Genomic DNA, 18,100 nt, shown 5'->3' on the forward strand with positions numbered 1-18,100 from the left:
CTGCGAGCGGACTCGGAAGCGAGCAAGACAGCGTTTGTGCTGATCAGTAGGATCAGCGGGAGTAGAGTCCATAGTCATCTCTACCATACATAGCTATTGTCACTAAATTGTAAAATCCCCCCGACGCCTTTGTATCCTAGTAGTGAATCATGCTTGAACTCAGGAGCGCATTTCGGCCTTATCCGGTAGCCAGTCGCATGTCCCTTTGGTGGAGCATGCGCTGGTTGAGCTGCCACTTTGAAGCTCGGACGGAGCCCGGAAAAAAGAGGACCCGACCTCCCTGTTTTCTGGCGAAGGTGGCCTCAACTCCCTACCGACCCATTTACTGGGGAAGACGCCCATAATTTCGACGCAGCCCAGCCCGTCTCGACCTTTAATTCCAACCTCGACATTCTCTCCTTTTCGCGTCTCTAGCTTTATCGACTTTGGAATCCTGCAGCGGTTCCGTGTCAACTGTCCTTCCTAGGTCTCTTCGGTTCTATTCTTCACAATGGTACGGAATCCATTTCTCCTGTTCGGCCAGTCAATCGCACGTGGTCGCGATGCTACCATTGCTAGTGTCGCGAGCTGCTGGTGATGCGCTGCGACTTTGGTTCCTCCACACGGGGGCTCCATCGCTATCTTGTCAATCAAGAGCTTCAATGCTGACGCCTGAGCTATAGTCTTCTCCTCGTCCCTCTTCCCCCGACAGCGGCGCTGCTGCCAGCGGTGCCAGCGTCGGCCGCCCCTCGTCCCCTGCCATCCCTGGTGGTCCCCGAACTGCTATCCGACGACGTGCTGCCGCCGATCAGAAGGAGAAGATTGCCAATGCGCGACCAAGCAGCACCCGCGCTGCCGGCGCCGGCGGCTCCTCCAGCACCATGCTGCGTATGTTGCCCCTTTTCATGCAAAGGATGTTGGAACATTTGGGACAGGTTGTTAACATGCGACACAGGACTCTACACTGACGAGTCGCCTGGTCTGAAGGTCGACCCCGTTGTTGTTCTGGTTCTCTCTCTGGTCTTCATCTTCAGCGTTGTCGCCCTTCACAGTACGTCCATATCTGTCCTCACATCAGCCAAGACCGACACCTAACACTTTAACAGTTATTGCCAAGATCACCCGAAAATTCTCCAGCTAATTGCACCATCCATCACCGACGAGGAGGAATCAACGAAGAAGGGAGGCGCTTTTTCTCAGTGGGCGTAGGCTTTTCACATCTGGGATGTTTGAGGATGCGCAAATCTACAAATGGAGCAGGGGGGGAGGATAATACGGCCATACCGGAAACTTTTTTTGTCGTTTGTTGAATTGCTGCGGGTTATGAGATAAAGCCTTTGTATTATATCAGCAAAAGGGACCCAGACGGCAATCTGGACTTTTTCTGTTTTCGCGCGCTTTGATGGTGTCTTGGGCTCGTACTGAGTTGGTGATGTCTACTTGGCCTTTCTGGGCAATTACGTGCATGTTGGTGGCTGATGAAAACTTGAAAGCAGCTCGAACCGACTCATATGAGACCATGTTCACTGAGCAACTGGACGAGGAGACTATGGTACCTAATTCAATCAATTATCATGGGTGAGAGGCTTGAATGCACCCCACATACGCTCATCATCGAGCTGCCCAGCCAGCTGTAGCTACGGTACAAGGATAAACAACGACACAAACTCTAACAAATCACCCTTGATCCAGTGCCTCGCCTACTACACTCGAAACAGAAACCCCAACAAGTAGCTCGGCCATGTAGTCTTCATGGCCAATTTCATGGGACCCTCGTGAGCTCCCCAGTTACATAACCCCTGAAGGCGTTCGCTGACCAAAAAGGCTCATAGAGATGGGTTCATCTAAGGACAGGTTAGTGTAAGGCCATGCTCACGTCTCAGGCTCGACATACACAGTGGATAGGTAGAAACGTAAGAAAGCCATGCTCGTCATCAGGAAGTGACATAGACATTGCCATGTTCTAAGTCGAAGCCAGCTGGCTAATATGCCAGTTGCTTCATGCTGTCGCCTAATCCCATGATGGGGGCTCTTCTCCTCTAGTAAACGCTCCCATCTCACCGAGAACACGCCGCAGGAGCTGGTTGGTCTTAGCGACCAGCTCGTTGTTTCGAGCTATCGCGGCAGTAATGCCATCTACCGGAAGTGTTGAGAGAACAAAGGGAGGCAATGGAGATGGCGGTGTCTGAGGAGGAGGTGTCTGAGAGGGAGGCGTTTGAGAAGGAGGTATCTGAGCAGGAGGAATCTCAGAAGGAGGTGTCTGAGAAGAAGATCGCTGAGACGGAGGGGACTGAGACGGTTCGGGCGAGGGAGCTGCGCCTTGGTCGATGGCCCGTGGAGGGTTGGGCACAAAACGAGGGTTCTTCTCTGCCTGTATGACAGCTCTCTTAGCCTCGAGGGCCAGTTTATCCCAGTTGAGAACCTTGGGTGATTAGCTATCAAGACATCAAGGACTCTGAGAGGGTAGTTTACCTGCTCGCCGTTGAGGATACGGACTGCCGCCTCCTGAAGGGTACGGGCATGAGGCAACGCTGCCTGAGGAACCTTTGAAACATTAGCACAAGAACCAACAAACGATACCGGCGGCTAGAATGCTTACTTGATAGCACTTGCGTCCACCCTGGGCACAGCCGTAGCATGAGACGGCCGCTGGTGCTGAACGAGGAACAGTTAGTTGAGCCCACGGCATGGGAGGGAGGATCACTAACTCTCTCGGTAACGACAAATAAACTCTGGACCACAGGCAAGCATCCTGTTAATACAGACCGCGCACGAGATCTCGCGAGGCTCGCCTTGAGTCTTGGGATGGACTCTGGGCTGCTTGGCAGGACGCGTCGTGTCCTGATCGTTATCACTGCTCGCGGGACTTGGCTGATCTTCAAACTCGCTCCCGCTGTCATTCTGGAGATCCATGGAGCCATCCAAAACAGGCACCTGGGAGGGTAGAATACGTTAGCTTGGGGTTGGGGGTTAATGAAATAACTCGCGGTGACTTACGAATCGGAGAGCTGTGTGACGCATGAGCTCAGAGGCGCGCTGGCTTGCAACTCTTTCCTTGCGCTTCATGGTTGAATCGGTGATGGGATCTTCCTGAACGACGTGGGATAAATGTTGGTGGTAATGGGACGGGGTAGTAACTGGGGGCTTGCAGGCGCGTCGTATTGACAACAAACAGAACGCGAATGGGGAACGGTTAAGAGAAAAGAGTTAGGGGAGAATAAAAAAAAAACAAGGTGCTGAGATGGTGCAGTTTGGATGGTATACGATGTCCAGATGATCCTGGGAAGTGCCTGGCAGTGCCGCAGCATTAATCGACTGCTCGGCCAATAGGGCGGATTAGATTTCCTTGATTGCTATTGGGTCCATGCGAGTAGATCGAGGTAGTATCTGTATAGATAGAAACGGGGAGTGAGCGGCGAAGGAGCGGCGAGGTTTCGGCTGGTTTGAGAGACAATACATGTCCAACTGACACCGTAACACTGCGATACGAATACTGGCCAGATAAATAAGTGTTCCAATTAAACTGGACTCAATCATTTCCTTTTCACTTTACTTTTGGCATATGAATTGTTAGACTCAGGGGTTGATTTGTATCTTGGCCTGGCCCAAATGGACCCTATCTAGGAAACGGCAATCTAGGCTAGAACCAAAGGTCCAACAGAGCTGAGTGCCCATAGACGAGATCGAGTAAACATGACCAGTGATGCTTTTGTGTTGTCGTATAACTACCTACTTGAGTTCTACCTCGAGGTAGTCATGATCACCAAATAATGCTTCCCAACAAATCGGCCAGCTTCATGTCACCAAAGTATCAGCCTGGGAGGATCCTTACGTCTGCTTGTCGCTCAGAGTTCGCTGCTCAGTCAACAACTTCTGCAGCACCTTCTTGCTCTGGACGTTGTCTTCGTGGAGAAGATCCAGGCTCCCTTTGATGCCTTCCATGATCTCACAGAGATCGGCCACAACGTCGGTGTTGCGGTCGATGGCGGAAATGATCTTATCAGCGGAAGAAAACTCGGGAGTGAGCTGGATTGGATCCTGACCGTCATCGCTTTCGTCATCACAGTCGTTGTCGACTTCAGCATCAGAGGCGGTCCCGGTGGCCCGGCCCTTGTCGCTGTCGCTGTCGCTGTCGCCGCCCCAGTTGGTGTTGCGTTTGTCATTCCAGGTTGCGATCTCGCCGCTGCCCCAGCGGGGGATGCCGTTGGCGCCCCAATTGATATTGTCATTGCCGGCCCGGTTGGCGTTGTCGTTGCCGGACCAGTCGGAATTGCCAGTGAAGTCCCAGCAGTAGTAGTTCTTGTCGACCTGGTTGGCGTTGGCGTTGACGTCCCGGTTGGTGTTGCTGCCGTCATTCCAGTAGGTCTTACTAATGTTGACCTGGTTGACTTTGCCATTGACGACCTCCTTGACATGGTTGTTTCCGTGCCAGTAGTCGTTCGTATCCTCACGGGCAAACCAGAGAAGTCCTTCTTTCATAAGGGCGAGCTCGGCTTTGTTGGAGAGATACTCCCAGTCCGTGTCCTACAATTGTGTTAGATATAATCATGACAAAGGTAGATACATGAGTTACCTCGTGGCCCTCATCCATCTTGCGCGCACAAACCTGGAGTTCATAGGCTGATTTGAAGGCAGTCTCGGGAACCTGCAGAGTCAGTCACCGCGGAGGAGGAGAACCAAGCAGAAAGCGCACCTCTTCACATTCCACTCCATGGAGAACACAGCAATAGCATTTGCCGCTTGCATTAGCTGAGAGAAATCCAAGTCAGTGGATTTCAAGTGTAGTTGAAGTGGGAGAGGAGTATCGTACCCAGGTGATCGCGGCAGAGGCCGTGGAACCCGCGTACCATCATGCGGTTCACGCACTGAAGACAGGGCACTTCGCGAGGGGATCCCTGGTGCTGGAAGGGACGGCGCTCTGGAGCGTACGGGCTGGCCCACAAGTCCTTGGGGACATGGTGTTCGGTGGGCTCAGGCGATGCGGTACCGTACTTGCGCTCATTGATCTTATCGGTTGGGAGGTCGACCTGTTAGGGAGGAAGCGGTTAAAACAAGGTAATACTATTGAAGAACATGCTGGGAGGCTTACAACGGTGAAATCCCTACCAGTCACGACGGTGTTCACCTCAGAAGGGGGCTCTGGGTCCCACGAACCCCAGGGAGCCTATCAAATAGATATGAGAGGGTGGTGAGAAAGTTGGGTAATAGGAAACTGTACCATGGCGACGGGTTTCTTCGAAGAGAGTCTTGTGAAATTTATCAAAAACCTTTCGGATACCCGCTCGGTGAGTAGATGTTATCGGATTGCCCGGTGTTGCTGGTGAGAAGAGAGTAATGAGGCGCGCTGAGGGTGTTGTCCTCAAGAGTGTTGAGATGAGGAAGTGTTGGAGGAGGAAGGATGCTGAAAGTCAAGATGTACCAGGCTTTAAATAGTTTGCGCTGGTAGGCAACACCTCGGTGGCCGTATGTTTGTGATTCACTCTACTTTCTGTTTGTGACAGTGATTCGGAGTAAGATGTGACGAGTTGCTATACAATCAGTAACCACTCAAACAATCACAGGCTCAGACAAAACAGTGCTATTCAACAATTGCCAACAGTCTCAGCAGAAACCGTTCGGTATGAGAGAGCAAGGGTGAAGGGAACTCTTGAATAAGTAGATCCAACACCTATAAGCTAGATATTGGCCATCGTCATCCCTGAATAATGACCTCGGTGTAGGTTTGTGAGTTTGTCTCGTAATAAAGAACAACCAAATAGAATTCTGAGTACATGGAAACAAGATCAATGGGTGGGTACACATTATTCATCGAAGCACTCGATGGTTTCTTGGAGGTAGACAAGCATCTGAGCTTGATGCTGTGCCGTTTAGTTAGTGAATCATGCTCTGTGAAGGTACAGAGAGATCCGCCAGGTGGCCGATCTGGGCACAGCAAAGTGGTCCGGTCTGCCTGGATATTTCCTACAACCACCATCGACATATCACAATACTTGCTTGTTTCTGATGTGACATGGAGTGGCCCGTGTGGTGATCTCTTCCATTTTTGCCATGAGATCTGCTCTCTGTGAAGTTCAGTCTTTCAAAGTGAATTGGAGGTTTGGTGTGGTAAGAACTCTGAGCTACACATGGTTGGTTTGCAGGCTGGGTTGATAACCAATAACCCGACGACGGTTGAATCACTTCCACCAAGATTTATCCAGGATCTTCTGAGAGTGAAGCATACTGTGTTAGTAAAAGGTGTTGAGCATGAGAGGGAGAGAAAGCGCCTCTCATTGACTGGACGGCATTGCCATGAATGGGGCAAGAGCGAGAAAAGGCATTGCGGATATATCAGTCAAGTGATTAATGCAGAAAGACCTCGGTTGACAATCCCCTGGCACAAGCCATATAGCCAAGCCGATGACGCCCCGAGTCTTGGACGCCCCTGTCTAGTAGGTTGCCGTTATTCACAGTCCGTCTTGGCTCCGTATGAGAGACAGATATGAAATGAATGACTTAAGCGAAGATGGAAGGTTGTGAAGGAGACGCGTCGTCGTTTGCGTGGTGGAGGTCTCTTTTGTACTACTCCGTGTCGGTGGTCCGTATCCGTATGCCGTCTCCGAGCGGAATGTGGTGTAATGATTCGCTGGATACGATAGCTTCGATACGTGCCTGGGACAGGATATCAGGCAACACTGAATTGCTCTTATATGTAAGAGCGTGATTTTGTATGATTGGCCACGTAATTACCGCAACAATGGTCATTTCCTTTGTTGTGTTTTGAATTCGCACACCAGTGCGAGAGCGAGTTTGCGATTATGCCCGCTATTAATAACGTCTAAGCCCTTCTAGGATGGTGGATCGAGGACCAAGCTCCAGGGGGGGGGGCTTAGAGCTGGAGCTCGAATTTGTAGGGCTGACGTAGGAGGTTGATGCAACTCAGTTTCAAGTCGTTCCCCCACTATGAGATGGGACCTTCCTCTGCTCCACCATGAGAGCTTCATACAAGACCCCTCCATCTCCCACTTTCAGTACAGTAACCGCCCAGCTTCTTTGGATGCTAGGCTTCTACTACTCTTTCTTCCGTCGAACACTGCAAGCTCGTCGCCATGGCAGTCATGGACGAGAAGAAGGCTGCCGCTGCTGCTGCGAGCCAGCAACAGCAACAGGCTATCCCCCGCAATGACATGGCAGACGCCCTTGTCACAGATGGCTTTCAGTTGCCCGACATCGACCCTGGCGATGGCGCTCCACCGCCGTATGGAGAGAGCCACGATCAAGTTCATTTCTCTCAGCCTGGTTTTGATGCTGGCGCCGAGGTGACGGGTATGTACCCAGCATGTGTGCAGCTATCATGAGGGAAACATCCCACCTAACTGATGTCATTAGGCGATGGCCGAGTCAACATCAATATCAACACCAAGAACAGAAGACTCGCCGATCTCCTTGCCCCGACTCTTCAAAGACAAGTCACCGCCGCCGAACCTGAACCTCCTGTCCTTCCTCCCGCATACATCCCCCCAAGCCTCGGCGGCCTCCCAGGCCAGACACCGCCACCCAAGCTCAACGTCGTCGTACAGATTGTCGGTTCCCGAGGCGATGTCCAACCCTTTGTCGCCCTAGGCAAAGTACTCAAAGATACATACGGACATCGAGTGCGAATTGCTACACATGCTACTTTTCAAACATTCGTCGAGGAGAATGGCCTCGAATTCTTTAATATCGGCGGTGACCCCGCTGAACTGATGGCTTTCATGGTCAAGCATCCTGGTTTGATGCCTGGCTTTGATGCTATTACGAGCGGCGAAGTGAGCAAGCGTCGGAAGGGTATTCAGGATATTCTCCTCGGCTGCTGGCGATCCTGCATAGAAGGAGGCGATGGCCTTGGACCGCCACCGACTCCTCATGCCAAGAATGCTCCTCTGGATGCGTCATTGGAGGTATCAGGCGCAGGTCAAGAGCCTTTTGTCGCCGATGCCATTATTGCGAACCCCCCTAGCTTTGCCCATGTTCACATTGCTGAAAAGATGGGTATTCCAGTGCACATGATGTTTACGTGAGTTGCTTTCCCCTTTACAAATGAGCGCCTGTTAATGATCCGTCTAGTATGCCTTGGTCGCCAACAAGGGCATTCCCTCACCCCTTGGCCAACATTCAATCCTCTAACACGGATGATGTTATGACCAACTACATGACTTACACACTTGTCGAAATGATGACTTGGCAGGGATTGGGAGACGTTATCAACCGGTTTCGAGAAAAGGCCCTCGATCTTCCTCCGCTTTCACTGATTTGGGCTCCTGGATTACTGGCTAGGCTCCAGATCTCTTGGACATATTGTTGGTGAGTATATGTACTGACTTTACTGAGGACAACCCTGACTCCAACCTAGGTCACCGGCTTTGATCCCCAAGCCAAACGATTGGGGTCGACATATCGACATTGCTGGCTTTTACTTTCTTAACCTAGCATCCTCCTACACACCAGACCCAGAACTTGAGGCATTCCTGCGAGACGGTCCACCTCCCGTTTATATCGGATTTGGCTCCATCGTCGTCGACGACCCCAACGCCATGACTGAAATGATCTTCGAAGCAGTCAGGCTTGCGGGTGTACGAGCCCTGGTATCTAAGGGCTGGGGAGGGCTTGGCGCTGACGAACTTGGCATACCTGATGGTGTGTACATGCTGGGAAATGTGCCTCATGACTGGCTTTTCGAGCATGTCTCTTGTGTTGTCCACCACGGCGGCGCAGGAACCACTGCTGCTGGTATCAAGGCCGGAAAGCCCACGATTGTGGTTCCATTCTTCGGTGATCAGCCGTTCTGGGGTGCCATGATAGCAAGAGCTAACGCAGGTCCCGAGCCGGTCCCCTACAAGGCGTTGACGGCAGAGAAACTGGCCGAGTCTATTCAATTCTGCCTTCGCCCTGAGACTCTGGAGCAAGCGAAGGCGTTGGGAGCCAAGATTCGAGAAGAGAAGGGCACTGATGTGGGTGGAAAGAGCTTCCACGATCATCTAAACGTGGACAACTTGCGATGCTCCGTGTCACCAAGCCGTGCCGCGGCCTGGCGGGTAAGGAGAACTCAAGTGCGGCTGAGCCCCTTTGCTGCTGCGGTTCTGGTCGATGACGGCTCACTTCAGTGGTCCGACCTCAAGCTGTAAGCCACCTGGACAGGTCTGGAAGTGTTGCGCTAATCAAGAGCAGATATCGCCCGAATGAGTACAACACCGAGGACCAGCCGCCAGACCCCATCTCGGCCTGCACCATGTCCCTTGTCTCTGATCTTGGAGGTATCGGAATGGCCATTGCCGATATGCCCAGGGAGATCTTCCGAAGTATGCAACGGACTAAAGAGCCTGAAGCTTCACAGGATCGACCACAAAGCCCTGAAAAACCTGCAGCATCGCAGAGTGAGACCTCACTGCTCACACCTCCGACAACTGAAACCGATTCGAGATTGACGCCTGCGCCTAGCGTTTCGGAGGCTGGAACCGCGAACTCGACGCTCGCCATTACTAGCCATTCTAATGCATCTCAACCCACTTTGAGCGATGCCTCATCCACCTTCTCGACTCCTTTGTCCCCTGGATCCTCGAATTTCCAAGGATCGACAATTCATAGGCCATCAAGGGACCAACTGAAGCAAGCATTTGGAGGCAATCGAGAGCGCAGTTCCTCGCCTACAAACTACATGACCCTTAACGCGGCGGTGGGTACTGGCAAGGGGGTTGGCAGGATCGTGTCTACAGGAGCGAAGACGCCTATGAACTTTTGCCTGGGTCTTGCCCGAGGCTTCAGAAACATGCCGAGGCTCTACAATGACGACACTATACGGCCAGTTGAGAAAGTTACTGGTCTTGGTTCTGGAATCATGGTCGCTGGCAAGGAACTCGGCTATGGAGTTTTTGATGGCATCGCTGGTCTTGTAACACAGCCCTTGAAAGGTGCTGAGAAGGAGGGAGTGCAAGGCTTGGTCAAGGGTTTTGGTAAAGGCATTGGCGGCTTGGTTGCGAAGCCCGCAGCAGGTGAGTCGAGCAAGATGGAAATATTTGAAGGTATGCTGACTTGTTCAAGGTATCTGGGGCATTCCAGCCTACACCATGCAGGGGGTTCACGCCGAGATCAACAAGTTCTTCACCAAAAGCGTCCACAACTACATCGTCTCATCACGGGCTGTTCAAGGTCAGCATGAGATGATGGAATCGACCCCTGAGGAGAGAGAAGATGTTGTGAAGCGCTGGAACAATGTCAAGTTCGACCTCAAGAACTTTTACGCCATGAAGAGAAAGGAGAAGGTGGCGGGCAAGCTCCCAGCAGACTCGCAACCGACCAGCGGAGGAGCCGATTCCACGTTTGATCGCCCACGTACTGGATGGTTGCATACGAGGAAGCTGTCTTTTGATGAGAGGAAGAAGTTGCATGCCGAGAAGGAAGCGTGGAAGAGGGGCTATGTGGACGTCACGATTCCACCACCTACGGCCAGCGACTCCTCGAGTATACAGACAAGCTTGTCGGAAGATGCCGAGCTAGAGAGAGCTATCCGGGCATCCGTTTTGGAGACTTCACGTGGAAATGCCGAGGAGGATGCTATGATCGAGGCAGCCGTCCGAGAGAGCGTCAAGGCCGTACGACAAAAGGTCGAGTCAGAACAGGCTCCCCCGCTTCCACTCAAGGACCCGTCGATATTCAAAGACGAAGACTACCAAATTACGGACGAGGAGTACCAGGCTCTCATCGAACAGGCCATTCAGCAGAGTCTCGTTGCCGACGCACAGTTGCCCCAGGAATCTGGTTTCGTGGAACTCGACGTGGACACAGCTGTTTCCCGACCGGCTCCCCTCGCACAACCACAACCACAACCGCCCAACGATGAAGACGCAGAGCTGCAGCGCGCTATTGAGGCATCAAAGAATCCGCCACCTCTTCCTCCGAGAGACAACGACGATGAAGAACTTGAACGCGCCATCGCGGCCTCAAAAGAAGCGATGGCAAAGGAGGCGAGCCAGAGGACTGAGGAGGAGATTGTTATGGAATATGTCAAGAAACAGAGCTTGGCAGAAGAGGAGTACAGGCAGCAGATGATGAAAGGGAAAGGCAAGGCAGATGAGGAGGATGAAGACGAGGAGCTGAGACGGGCGATGGAGGAGAGCTTGAAGATGAGCAAGGGGGACTACTCAGGCCCATCGGGGGCTTGATGCTATACCGAGCGATTGAATGATTTGATGAGTTCTTTTTAGTTTTGTATTGCCGTAGGAGGCTAGGATACCCACGTTGCAACATGTATAGAAGAGGGGATTTCAAGTTCTTATTGCTCATTCTTGGTACCTGAACCGTGTCATGGGTGAATTATGTTTCGAAATACTAGTGATACATAATACCATAGCGAAAGTTGTTACTTGTAATTGACTAGAGGGACAATGAGAAATAATCACGTGGATGATACTTTTGTGTGTTTGAGTTGCTGCTGGCATGTTGGTGGCTGTTCAGGGGTAATCTCCTTTGTGTGTCCCTTAGCCAAGAGAGGATTGGGTAAGGAAAAGGACCTCAAGCCCTCTCCAGTGTTGCGGCAAAGCACAAAGAGAAGCAATGCCTCAAGAGTCCAAGTTGAAGGTTTAGGTGTTGTTTACTTGAGGAGGATACAGGTTAGAGTGTTAATGCTGAGCGCACGTTGCTCAGTCGAGTGTGAAAAAAGTGCACACATGTTCACTGCCGTTGCGTATAGCATCAAAAGCATGTTCCTGCCCATATGGCGAGAGAGTCTGTACTCTTACTTGTATTTGCCTGCGTCGATTTTATTCTATGTGGACAAGACTCTTCAGATCCACGGACAGATGTTGATAAAATAGATTCTGCTTCTTATGAATATCATCTGATGAGCTCCTCAGACAGCAACAACCATCTCGCACATGAACTCAAGACATCACTTCACATACACCTAATATATTTCAGAAAACCCATCTTTAGCAACAAAACAAAACACAACAACCATGGGCTCCCAGCTCTACCCCACGGGCCTGCCGCAGTACGTCCATTTCCACCGGACATTCCGCCAAGTCGACGAGTGGACGTGGATCATCGGAGGAAGACTTCTTATCACGCTCCTCGACTCGCCCAAGGATAAGATCAGTTGGCCCGTTGGTGATGGAGCGGGTTGGTACTACGCTTTCGAGGCGCCGAACCCGCGGCCGCGCTCAAGCCCTATCCAGGACCCCAGCAGGTTCAAGCTGCTGCGTCACTGGAAAGAGGAGGGCGCCATGTGGGAGATTGGGCAGTGTGTGCTCAGGGTGCAGCTCAGGGTAGGGAACCAGGACACTAAGGAGGCAGACACGTTAAGAGCCCTCCAGGGGCGGCCCCTGAGCCTTCAGGTGCCTGTCGTCTACGCCGACTTTGAGTTTGACGGGTATGAATACATCATCCATAGCAAGCTTGATGGCTTGCCCCTCGACAGGGTCTGGAAGGGCCTGGATGCAGACCACAAGAACCGCTGCGTGCTCCAGATCGCGAGATTCTGTAGGGAGCTCGCATCGTGGGAGCGTTGTAGCATCGAGGGTGTCGGGGGCGTCAACGGTAGCCACATGCGTGACGGTGGTCTTCTCATCCACCCCTGGATGGCGGGCAACACGCCCCAGGCGATGCTCGAGAACTGCGAGACCATGGGCCTGGACTGCTCCAAACTCGTCTTTGCCCACAACGTTCTGTACCCCCAGATGTAATTTTCCACTGCGAGGGACGCGTTGCTGGCATCCAGAACTGGACCCATGCCGGTTTCGTCCCTGAGGGATGGATCAGAGCATGCGTTGCTCTGTATGATGACAAGCTAGGGGAAGACTGGCAGCACTTGATCGATTTGGCGCTGAGCGCCGAGGGCTTCTCGGTCCCTGAAGTGGAACCGCTCATGGCTTGGAAGATAGAGATGGAACCCGAGGCTAGCATCTTGCAAAGCCAATACTGGGCGACGGTGGGGAGGGAGAGGAGGCTGCGGGCAGAGCAACATATTCTCGATGTTACCAAACCAAGCGAGAATCCTGGTGTTCCTCACTCTTGGGATGATATGCAGCTGGAGGATTATCTAGACCTCCCCTTCTGTGTGTCCCAAATGATAATTAAATCATTTTACTATCCTCAACGATGATTGCATGTGCTGAGCATGTGGTTCAGGGACCAACGTGAGCGTTGAGGCAAAGAAAGGATGGATAGATAGGAGGTAAAGGTAGCGAGTGCCTTGGAAGGCATAGATAGAGAGACATAAAAGAGATGAGGAAAAGAAAAACCCAAAGGACACCTAATTATTGTGACGCTTGAATGTGTATGAATATTGCCTTTCCCCTTGATGATCGCTCAAATAGAACCAAGCTGTGTCTTTGAGGCCTGAAAATTCGATTCGATTGGGCAGGGAAATATCCGCTTCCAGACATATTGAAGGGACGACTTGGCCTTCTAGTCGAACTGGTAGCTTGATTGTCTCATGCGCAGGTCGGTAGCCCACACTTGTTCCAGATCAAGTTGAGCCAACCCCCTGCCGATAGTCGATAGACAGTCATGCCCAGGACAGAGTGTCTTGAACCATGTTCTGTCGTGTTGGAACTGGTTCGGGCATCGTAGATGCAGTCTCTTCCAGGACAAAGGAACAAGAGACACGCCTGACGGGCAAAACGTACTTCCAAAGGCACGGCCCGACCACGCTTCCAACACATGGCAAAATTGTAATAGAATCCCCTTGGTCTCCTGTGAACCGCTTCGCCACAACACCAGGCTTGTTGCCTCTAAATCCCAAAACACAAACCAAAACGATAAGCGCCCAGATTACCCCCACCAGCAATATACATCCCCATAAGCCTACGCTCACGGCGGCCTGTTTCCTGGATAACAGCGCACACAACCAAGAGTTCGTTCGTCTTAACCGTATCGCATGGGTTGTTGTCCGTGAGGTTGCCCCTGTGGAGGGTAGTACTGGCCTTGAGGTGGAGCCCCGCCGTTGGCCATGGCCTTTACATCTGGTCGGTTCTCGAGCGGCTGGTGGAAGTTGCAGATGCGGCATGCGACGTCGGTGTAGCCAGAGATGGACAGAGGGACGACGGGCTGCAAAATCACCACGTTAGTAGAGGCTTAGCAGGTGAATAAGGCAAAGACGTACAATCCAGCAGAAAGTAAACCAAGGATTACTCTTGGTGACGTGGGCGGCCATGTTGCCGCAGTGGTGGCATTGGCATACCATGCCCTCATAGCCTTTGACTTCCTTTCGGAAGGTGTGCTCTCCGCACACAAAGAAGAAGAACATTGTCAAATCTGTAAGCGGGACGACGATGAAATACGACCGGGTCGAGTCGATGGTTGAGTATCAGATGATGTAGAAGGACGGTTGTGTCGGAGATGTGTCGGACCCAAGTTAAAGGTTGGGCGTCGTCACAAGGGGGCGCAGGTCTTGGCGTGGGTTCTCGGTGATTTCTTCCGCTGCGACAGACGTCGGCAGACGTGATCAGGAATGTGTAACGGTCGGAGGATTGGGATAGAGTAGTCGGCCGATATGCGGGGAGACGTTGTAAGAGAGGGGAAAGAGTAGAAAGTTTATACAGGTGAGGTTATAAAAGATTCCAGGTCATGAGTAATAAACCGGCTGCAGCTTTACAGACCCGAGATGCTGTTCCTGGTTGGTTGTTGGGGAAAGAAGGTGATGACGAAGGCAGGACGAGTCGCGCTTGCTTAGCGGCAGGTTCGTGGACGCACGGACCACAGCTTCTCCTGACACCCGGCGCCACCAACCATTAGGACGGGGAAGGTACAACGTCCCGCAAAAAAAAGCCAAACCAGACATCCATCGCGTGCGACTCTTTGCTTCGGCTCACATGCCATTGAACCAGCATCGAGATAGCTTTGCTTTGATATAAAGCTTCCAATCGCAAAGGAGACGAAGATCCGTTATTCCAACTACTGCTTTAGCTCTACCATGCCCAACTGCTCCTCCTGCACACCATAGCGCAAACCCACCACCACCCACCATGCTCTACGACCTCAACATCGCCTGGTCGCCCTCGACCACCCCCGACCAACTCCTGCAGACTCTCACTCTCTCGTCCTCCCTCGGCTACTCGACAGTCGCCCTAAGCCACGAGCTCACCCTCCCATTTCCTTCCAACCCCGTCGCGCCCTTCCCCAAGTTGCCATCATCGTCCGCAAAGCTCCCAAACATCCTCCACCGCGCGACACTCCCGCTCACAGATCCGGCGGCCTCAAACTATCGCCTAGGCTCTCTCGTTGCTGCGTACGATATCCTCGCCATCCGACCTCTTACCGACAAGGCCTTTCAGAATGCCTGCCTAACCCTCGATGTGCCGATAATATCCATGGACTTTACCCAGCACTTTCAGTTCCACTTTCGTCCGAAGCCTTGCATGGCTGCCGTAACGCGCGGTGTGCGGTTCGAGGTGTGCTACAGCCAAGCCCTAGCCGCTGACGCTCGAGGTCGCGCAAACTTCATCAGCAACGTCACGAGTTTGGTGCGGGCGACTCGCGGTCGGGGCATCATGATCAGCAGTGAAGCAAAGGATGCGCTATCACTCCGCGCGCCTGCGGATGTGGTCAACTTGCTGAACGTGTGGGGCCTAAACAGCGAAAAGGGAATGCAAGGCCTCGGCGCGATACCCCGTTCCATCGTGGTGAATGAGGGCATCAAGAGGAGTGGATTCAGAGGGGTCATTGACGTAGTCGAGGTTGCTAAGCGAGACGAGGAGCAAGGCGATGCCGACGAAGATGGAAAGAAGGCCTCGGATGCGACTGGAAAGAAGAAGAACAAGGGACAGAATCAGAAGCGCAAGAGTGACGGGGAGGACGCCCAGCCGATGAGCAAGCGACAGGCCAAGAAGATGAAGCTGGCGTCAAGGGGTGCAGGACCAGACAAGAAATGAAAGAGTGAATCGATATGGCGTTTAGGACCGGAAAAGGGACACAAGATGGCATGATACCCATAGAAGGAGGCACAATTGACACAGATCTCCAGAGACTCGCTCGCATTATTATCAGGGCAGAAGAATTAGCATAGGGCCCTTGGGAAGAGGTATCTTGATAGCAACCACACACACACTCGCATTCCATCGACTAGCGATTCCCCCTCTCCTGCTCTACCACCACATTACCGACATATTCTCACGGAGCATTCGTCGCACGGGCTTTGAGCAGACCTGCTCCTCCTCCGCCGAGATTTCCCAAGTTGATCGCGCTGCTGAGGGACAAGGTTGAGATGTTGATAGGAGCACGGGTCCGGGGTTCTTCGGCTTCTGGCTCGGCCGTGACGGCAGGCAAGGCTGTACCAGCGTCTGCAGTTGCGTCGGGTGCCAGGTCACCAAGGTTGAGCGAGTTGGAGCCCCCGGTAGGCTGAGCGGGTGCGGGTGCTGCTCCGTCGTTGGATGGCGATGGCCCCAGAACGATGTTGCTCTCCATGACGGGGATGGTGGGGGCAGACGTGGCAGCTGGTGCCTCGGTCGTCGGGACTGCTTCAGTAGTGTCGCTGGGGACGCTGGCGACCTCGGTGGTTGATTCTTTCGCGGCTGTTGTCGATGTCTTGGAGCTGGCGGTCGATTCCTTGGCCGATGCAGTTGATTCCTGGGCTGGTGCAGTTGACTCCTGGGCTGGTGCAGTTGACTCCTCAGCGGATGTTGCCGACTCCTTGGCAGATGTTGCCGACTCCTCAGCGGAGGATGATTCTTCAACGCGGGACTGGGCTAGAGGATCCTCAGAGAATGTCGTCGTCGGGAGAGCGCTTTCAGCGATGGGGATAGTGGTGACGCCTGGTCCCGCTGTCTTGTTATCCTCAACGCTGTCTGCTGGTGCCTGCACAGTCTCGATGAGAGTAACGGGAGGCTTCGCCTAGTCAGCATATAATGCTTAAGCATCAGGGAGGGGACTTACGGGAGCTTCGCCAGCGACAGTGATCGTCTCGGTCACAGGCGGCTGTGGCACGGGCTGGGTGACGACATCGACAACAGTGATAGGGGAAACCTCGACAATGGTGATGGGCGAAACTTCGACAACAGTAAACGGCTGGGCAACCTTCTGCCTCTCAGTAGAATTCGAATACTTGGATAGCGCAACTTACAGCTGAAGTGATAGTCTCGGTGACCGTGATAGGAGGCTGGAGTCGCTCGTTAACAAAGCTTCAACATGAGTTTCTAGCAAAGCAACTCACAGGTGCCGCGGCGACTTCGGTGATGGTGATGGGAGGCGCGTTGATCGTAACAGTTTCAGCCGGCGCATTGATGGTGACGGTAACGGCGGGCGGGTTGATGGTCACAGTGACGGTCTCAGCGACGGCGACGGCATCGTTCTGGGCAGTCTGAACGATGACCTGGGTCTCGGTCACTTTCTCGGTGGTGGTCTCGGTGACGTAGGAGAGCCGGAGTCTACACGAGTGTTAGTCTCATGAACGATGTTATCGCAACTTGCCATACCCTTCAAACTTGGGAGCGGCGGGCTCTTCAACAGCCTGTCTCTTCCTGAAAGACCTATGTCCAAACCTCCCACTAGTGGCGGCCTAAGAGAGTGTCAGTTGTCGATCTTTACGAATGGTGCAAGTTGGAGAACCCACCTGCGCAACCTGGACAGAGGCGAGCCATAGGCCCAAAGCCACCAGCCTCATATCGATTATTTCCTTAGAAGGGTATCTCAGACGCAACGCAACGCAACGCTCGGGTTAAAAGAATGACACAACAGTCCAGCCGTTGGGATGTTTTTGTTGACGAAGGGTTACAAAGGCAGGTAAATATTTTGAACGAGTGACTGAGGGAAGAGGGGAAACTATCCCGACGCAGGCATTAAACAAAAGTCGACAAGGCACTGGGCCAAAGTTGAAACAGTTGCCCGCGGCAGATGAGAAGAGAATACGGCACAAAAAAGATTGGCGAAGGGGGGTCCTAGCCCGAAAGACACGCGACGTGATAGATCAACGAGGGGGTTTTCTCAACAGCCGAAGGAGAGACGGGCATGAGGGGAAAGAAGAAGAGTTCTCAACGGGAGAGAGAGAGAGGAGAGAGGGAAAATGGGACGATTTGCATGGCTTAATCGCCAAGGCCAGGGTCGCATTTTTTTCTGATTCTGGAATCGGCGACTGAGGCTCAAACCGTCCCGAGGTATGGGTTGAAAGCTAGGG

At 52.8% G+C, this 18,100-nt stretch overlaps 7 protein-coding genes across 7 annotated transcripts; 4 read left to right on the forward strand and 3 right to left on the reverse strand.

Moving 5' to 3' along the window:
* Positions 1-490: 490 nt before the first annotated feature.
* NCS57_00030600 (Protein transport protein Sec61 subunit beta) lies at positions 491-1,120 on the forward strand (the record flags this gene model as incomplete). Its single annotated transcript, XM_053050393.1, has 4 exons — positions 491-493; positions 663-867; positions 935-1,030; positions 1,086-1,120. The coding sequence occupies 4 exons, from the start codon at positions 491-493 to the stop codon at positions 1,118-1,120; spliced, it is 339 nt and encodes a 112-aa protein (XP_052918908.1).
* A 2,687-nt stretch (positions 1,121-3,807) lies between these two features.
* On the reverse strand, positions 3,808-5,200 carry NCS57_00030700 (uncharacterized protein; the record flags this gene model as incomplete). The annotated part of the gene is made up of 6 exons (XM_053050394.1): positions 3,808-4,503; positions 4,553-4,624; positions 4,673-4,728; positions 4,790-5,006; positions 5,069-5,143; positions 5,198-5,200. The coding sequence occupies 6 exons, from the start codon at positions 5,198-5,200 to the stop codon at positions 3,808-3,810; spliced, it is 1,119 nt and encodes a 372-aa protein (XP_052918909.1).
* Positions 5,201-7,067: 1,867 nt separating this feature from the next.
* NCS57_00030800 (Glyco-transf-28 domain-containing protein) lies at positions 7,068-11,156 on the forward strand (the record flags this gene model as incomplete). Its single annotated transcript, XM_053050395.1, has 6 exons — positions 7,068-7,284; positions 7,348-8,014; positions 8,065-8,301; positions 8,351-9,118; positions 9,166-9,986; positions 10,036-11,156. The coding sequence occupies 6 exons, from the start codon at positions 7,068-7,070 to the stop codon at positions 11,154-11,156; spliced, it is 3,831 nt and encodes a 1,276-aa protein (XP_052918910.1).
* A 792-nt stretch (positions 11,157-11,948) lies between these two features.
* NCS57_00030900 (uncharacterized protein) lies at positions 11,949-12,674 on the forward strand (the record flags this gene model as incomplete). The annotated part of the gene is made up of 1 exon (XM_053050396.1): positions 11,949-12,674. The coding sequence occupies one exon, from the start codon at positions 11,949-11,951 to the stop codon at positions 12,672-12,674; it is 726 nt and encodes a 241-aa protein (XP_052918911.1).
* A 1,183-nt stretch (positions 12,675-13,857) lies between these two features.
* On the reverse strand, positions 13,858-14,239 carry NCS57_00031000 (uncharacterized protein; the record flags this gene model as incomplete). Its single annotated transcript, XM_053050397.1, has 2 exons — positions 13,858-14,040; positions 14,096-14,239. 2 exons carry the CDS (start codon positions 14,237-14,239, stop codon positions 13,858-13,860), a joined length of 327 nt encoding a protein of 108 aa, XP_052918912.1.
* A 718-nt stretch (positions 14,240-14,957) lies between these two features.
* NCS57_00031100 (uncharacterized protein) lies at positions 14,958-15,863 on the forward strand (the record flags this gene model as incomplete). Its single annotated transcript, XM_053050398.1, has 1 exon — positions 14,958-15,863. One exon carries the CDS (start codon positions 14,958-14,960, stop codon positions 15,861-15,863), a length of 906 nt encoding a protein of 301 aa, XP_052918913.1.
* Positions 15,864-16,101: 238 nt separating this feature from the next.
* Positions 16,102-17,590, reverse strand: NCS57_00031200 (uncharacterized protein; the record flags this gene model as incomplete). Its single annotated transcript, XM_053050399.1, has 6 exons — positions 16,102-16,821; positions 16,864-17,007; positions 17,051-17,086; positions 17,141-17,354; positions 17,403-17,485; positions 17,540-17,590. 6 exons carry the CDS (start codon positions 17,588-17,590, stop codon positions 16,102-16,104), a joined length of 1,248 nt encoding a protein of 415 aa, XP_052918914.1.
* Positions 17,591-18,100: the final 510 nt, after the last annotated feature.

Source organism: Fusarium keratoplasticum, chromosome 1 (assembly GCF_025433545.1).
Source record: "Fusarium keratoplasticum isolate Fu6.1 chromosome 1, whole genome shotgun sequence".
In the NCBI taxonomy this organism is placed as follows: domain Eukaryota; kingdom Fungi; phylum Ascomycota; class Sordariomycetes; order Hypocreales; family Nectriaceae; genus Fusarium; species Fusarium keratoplasticum.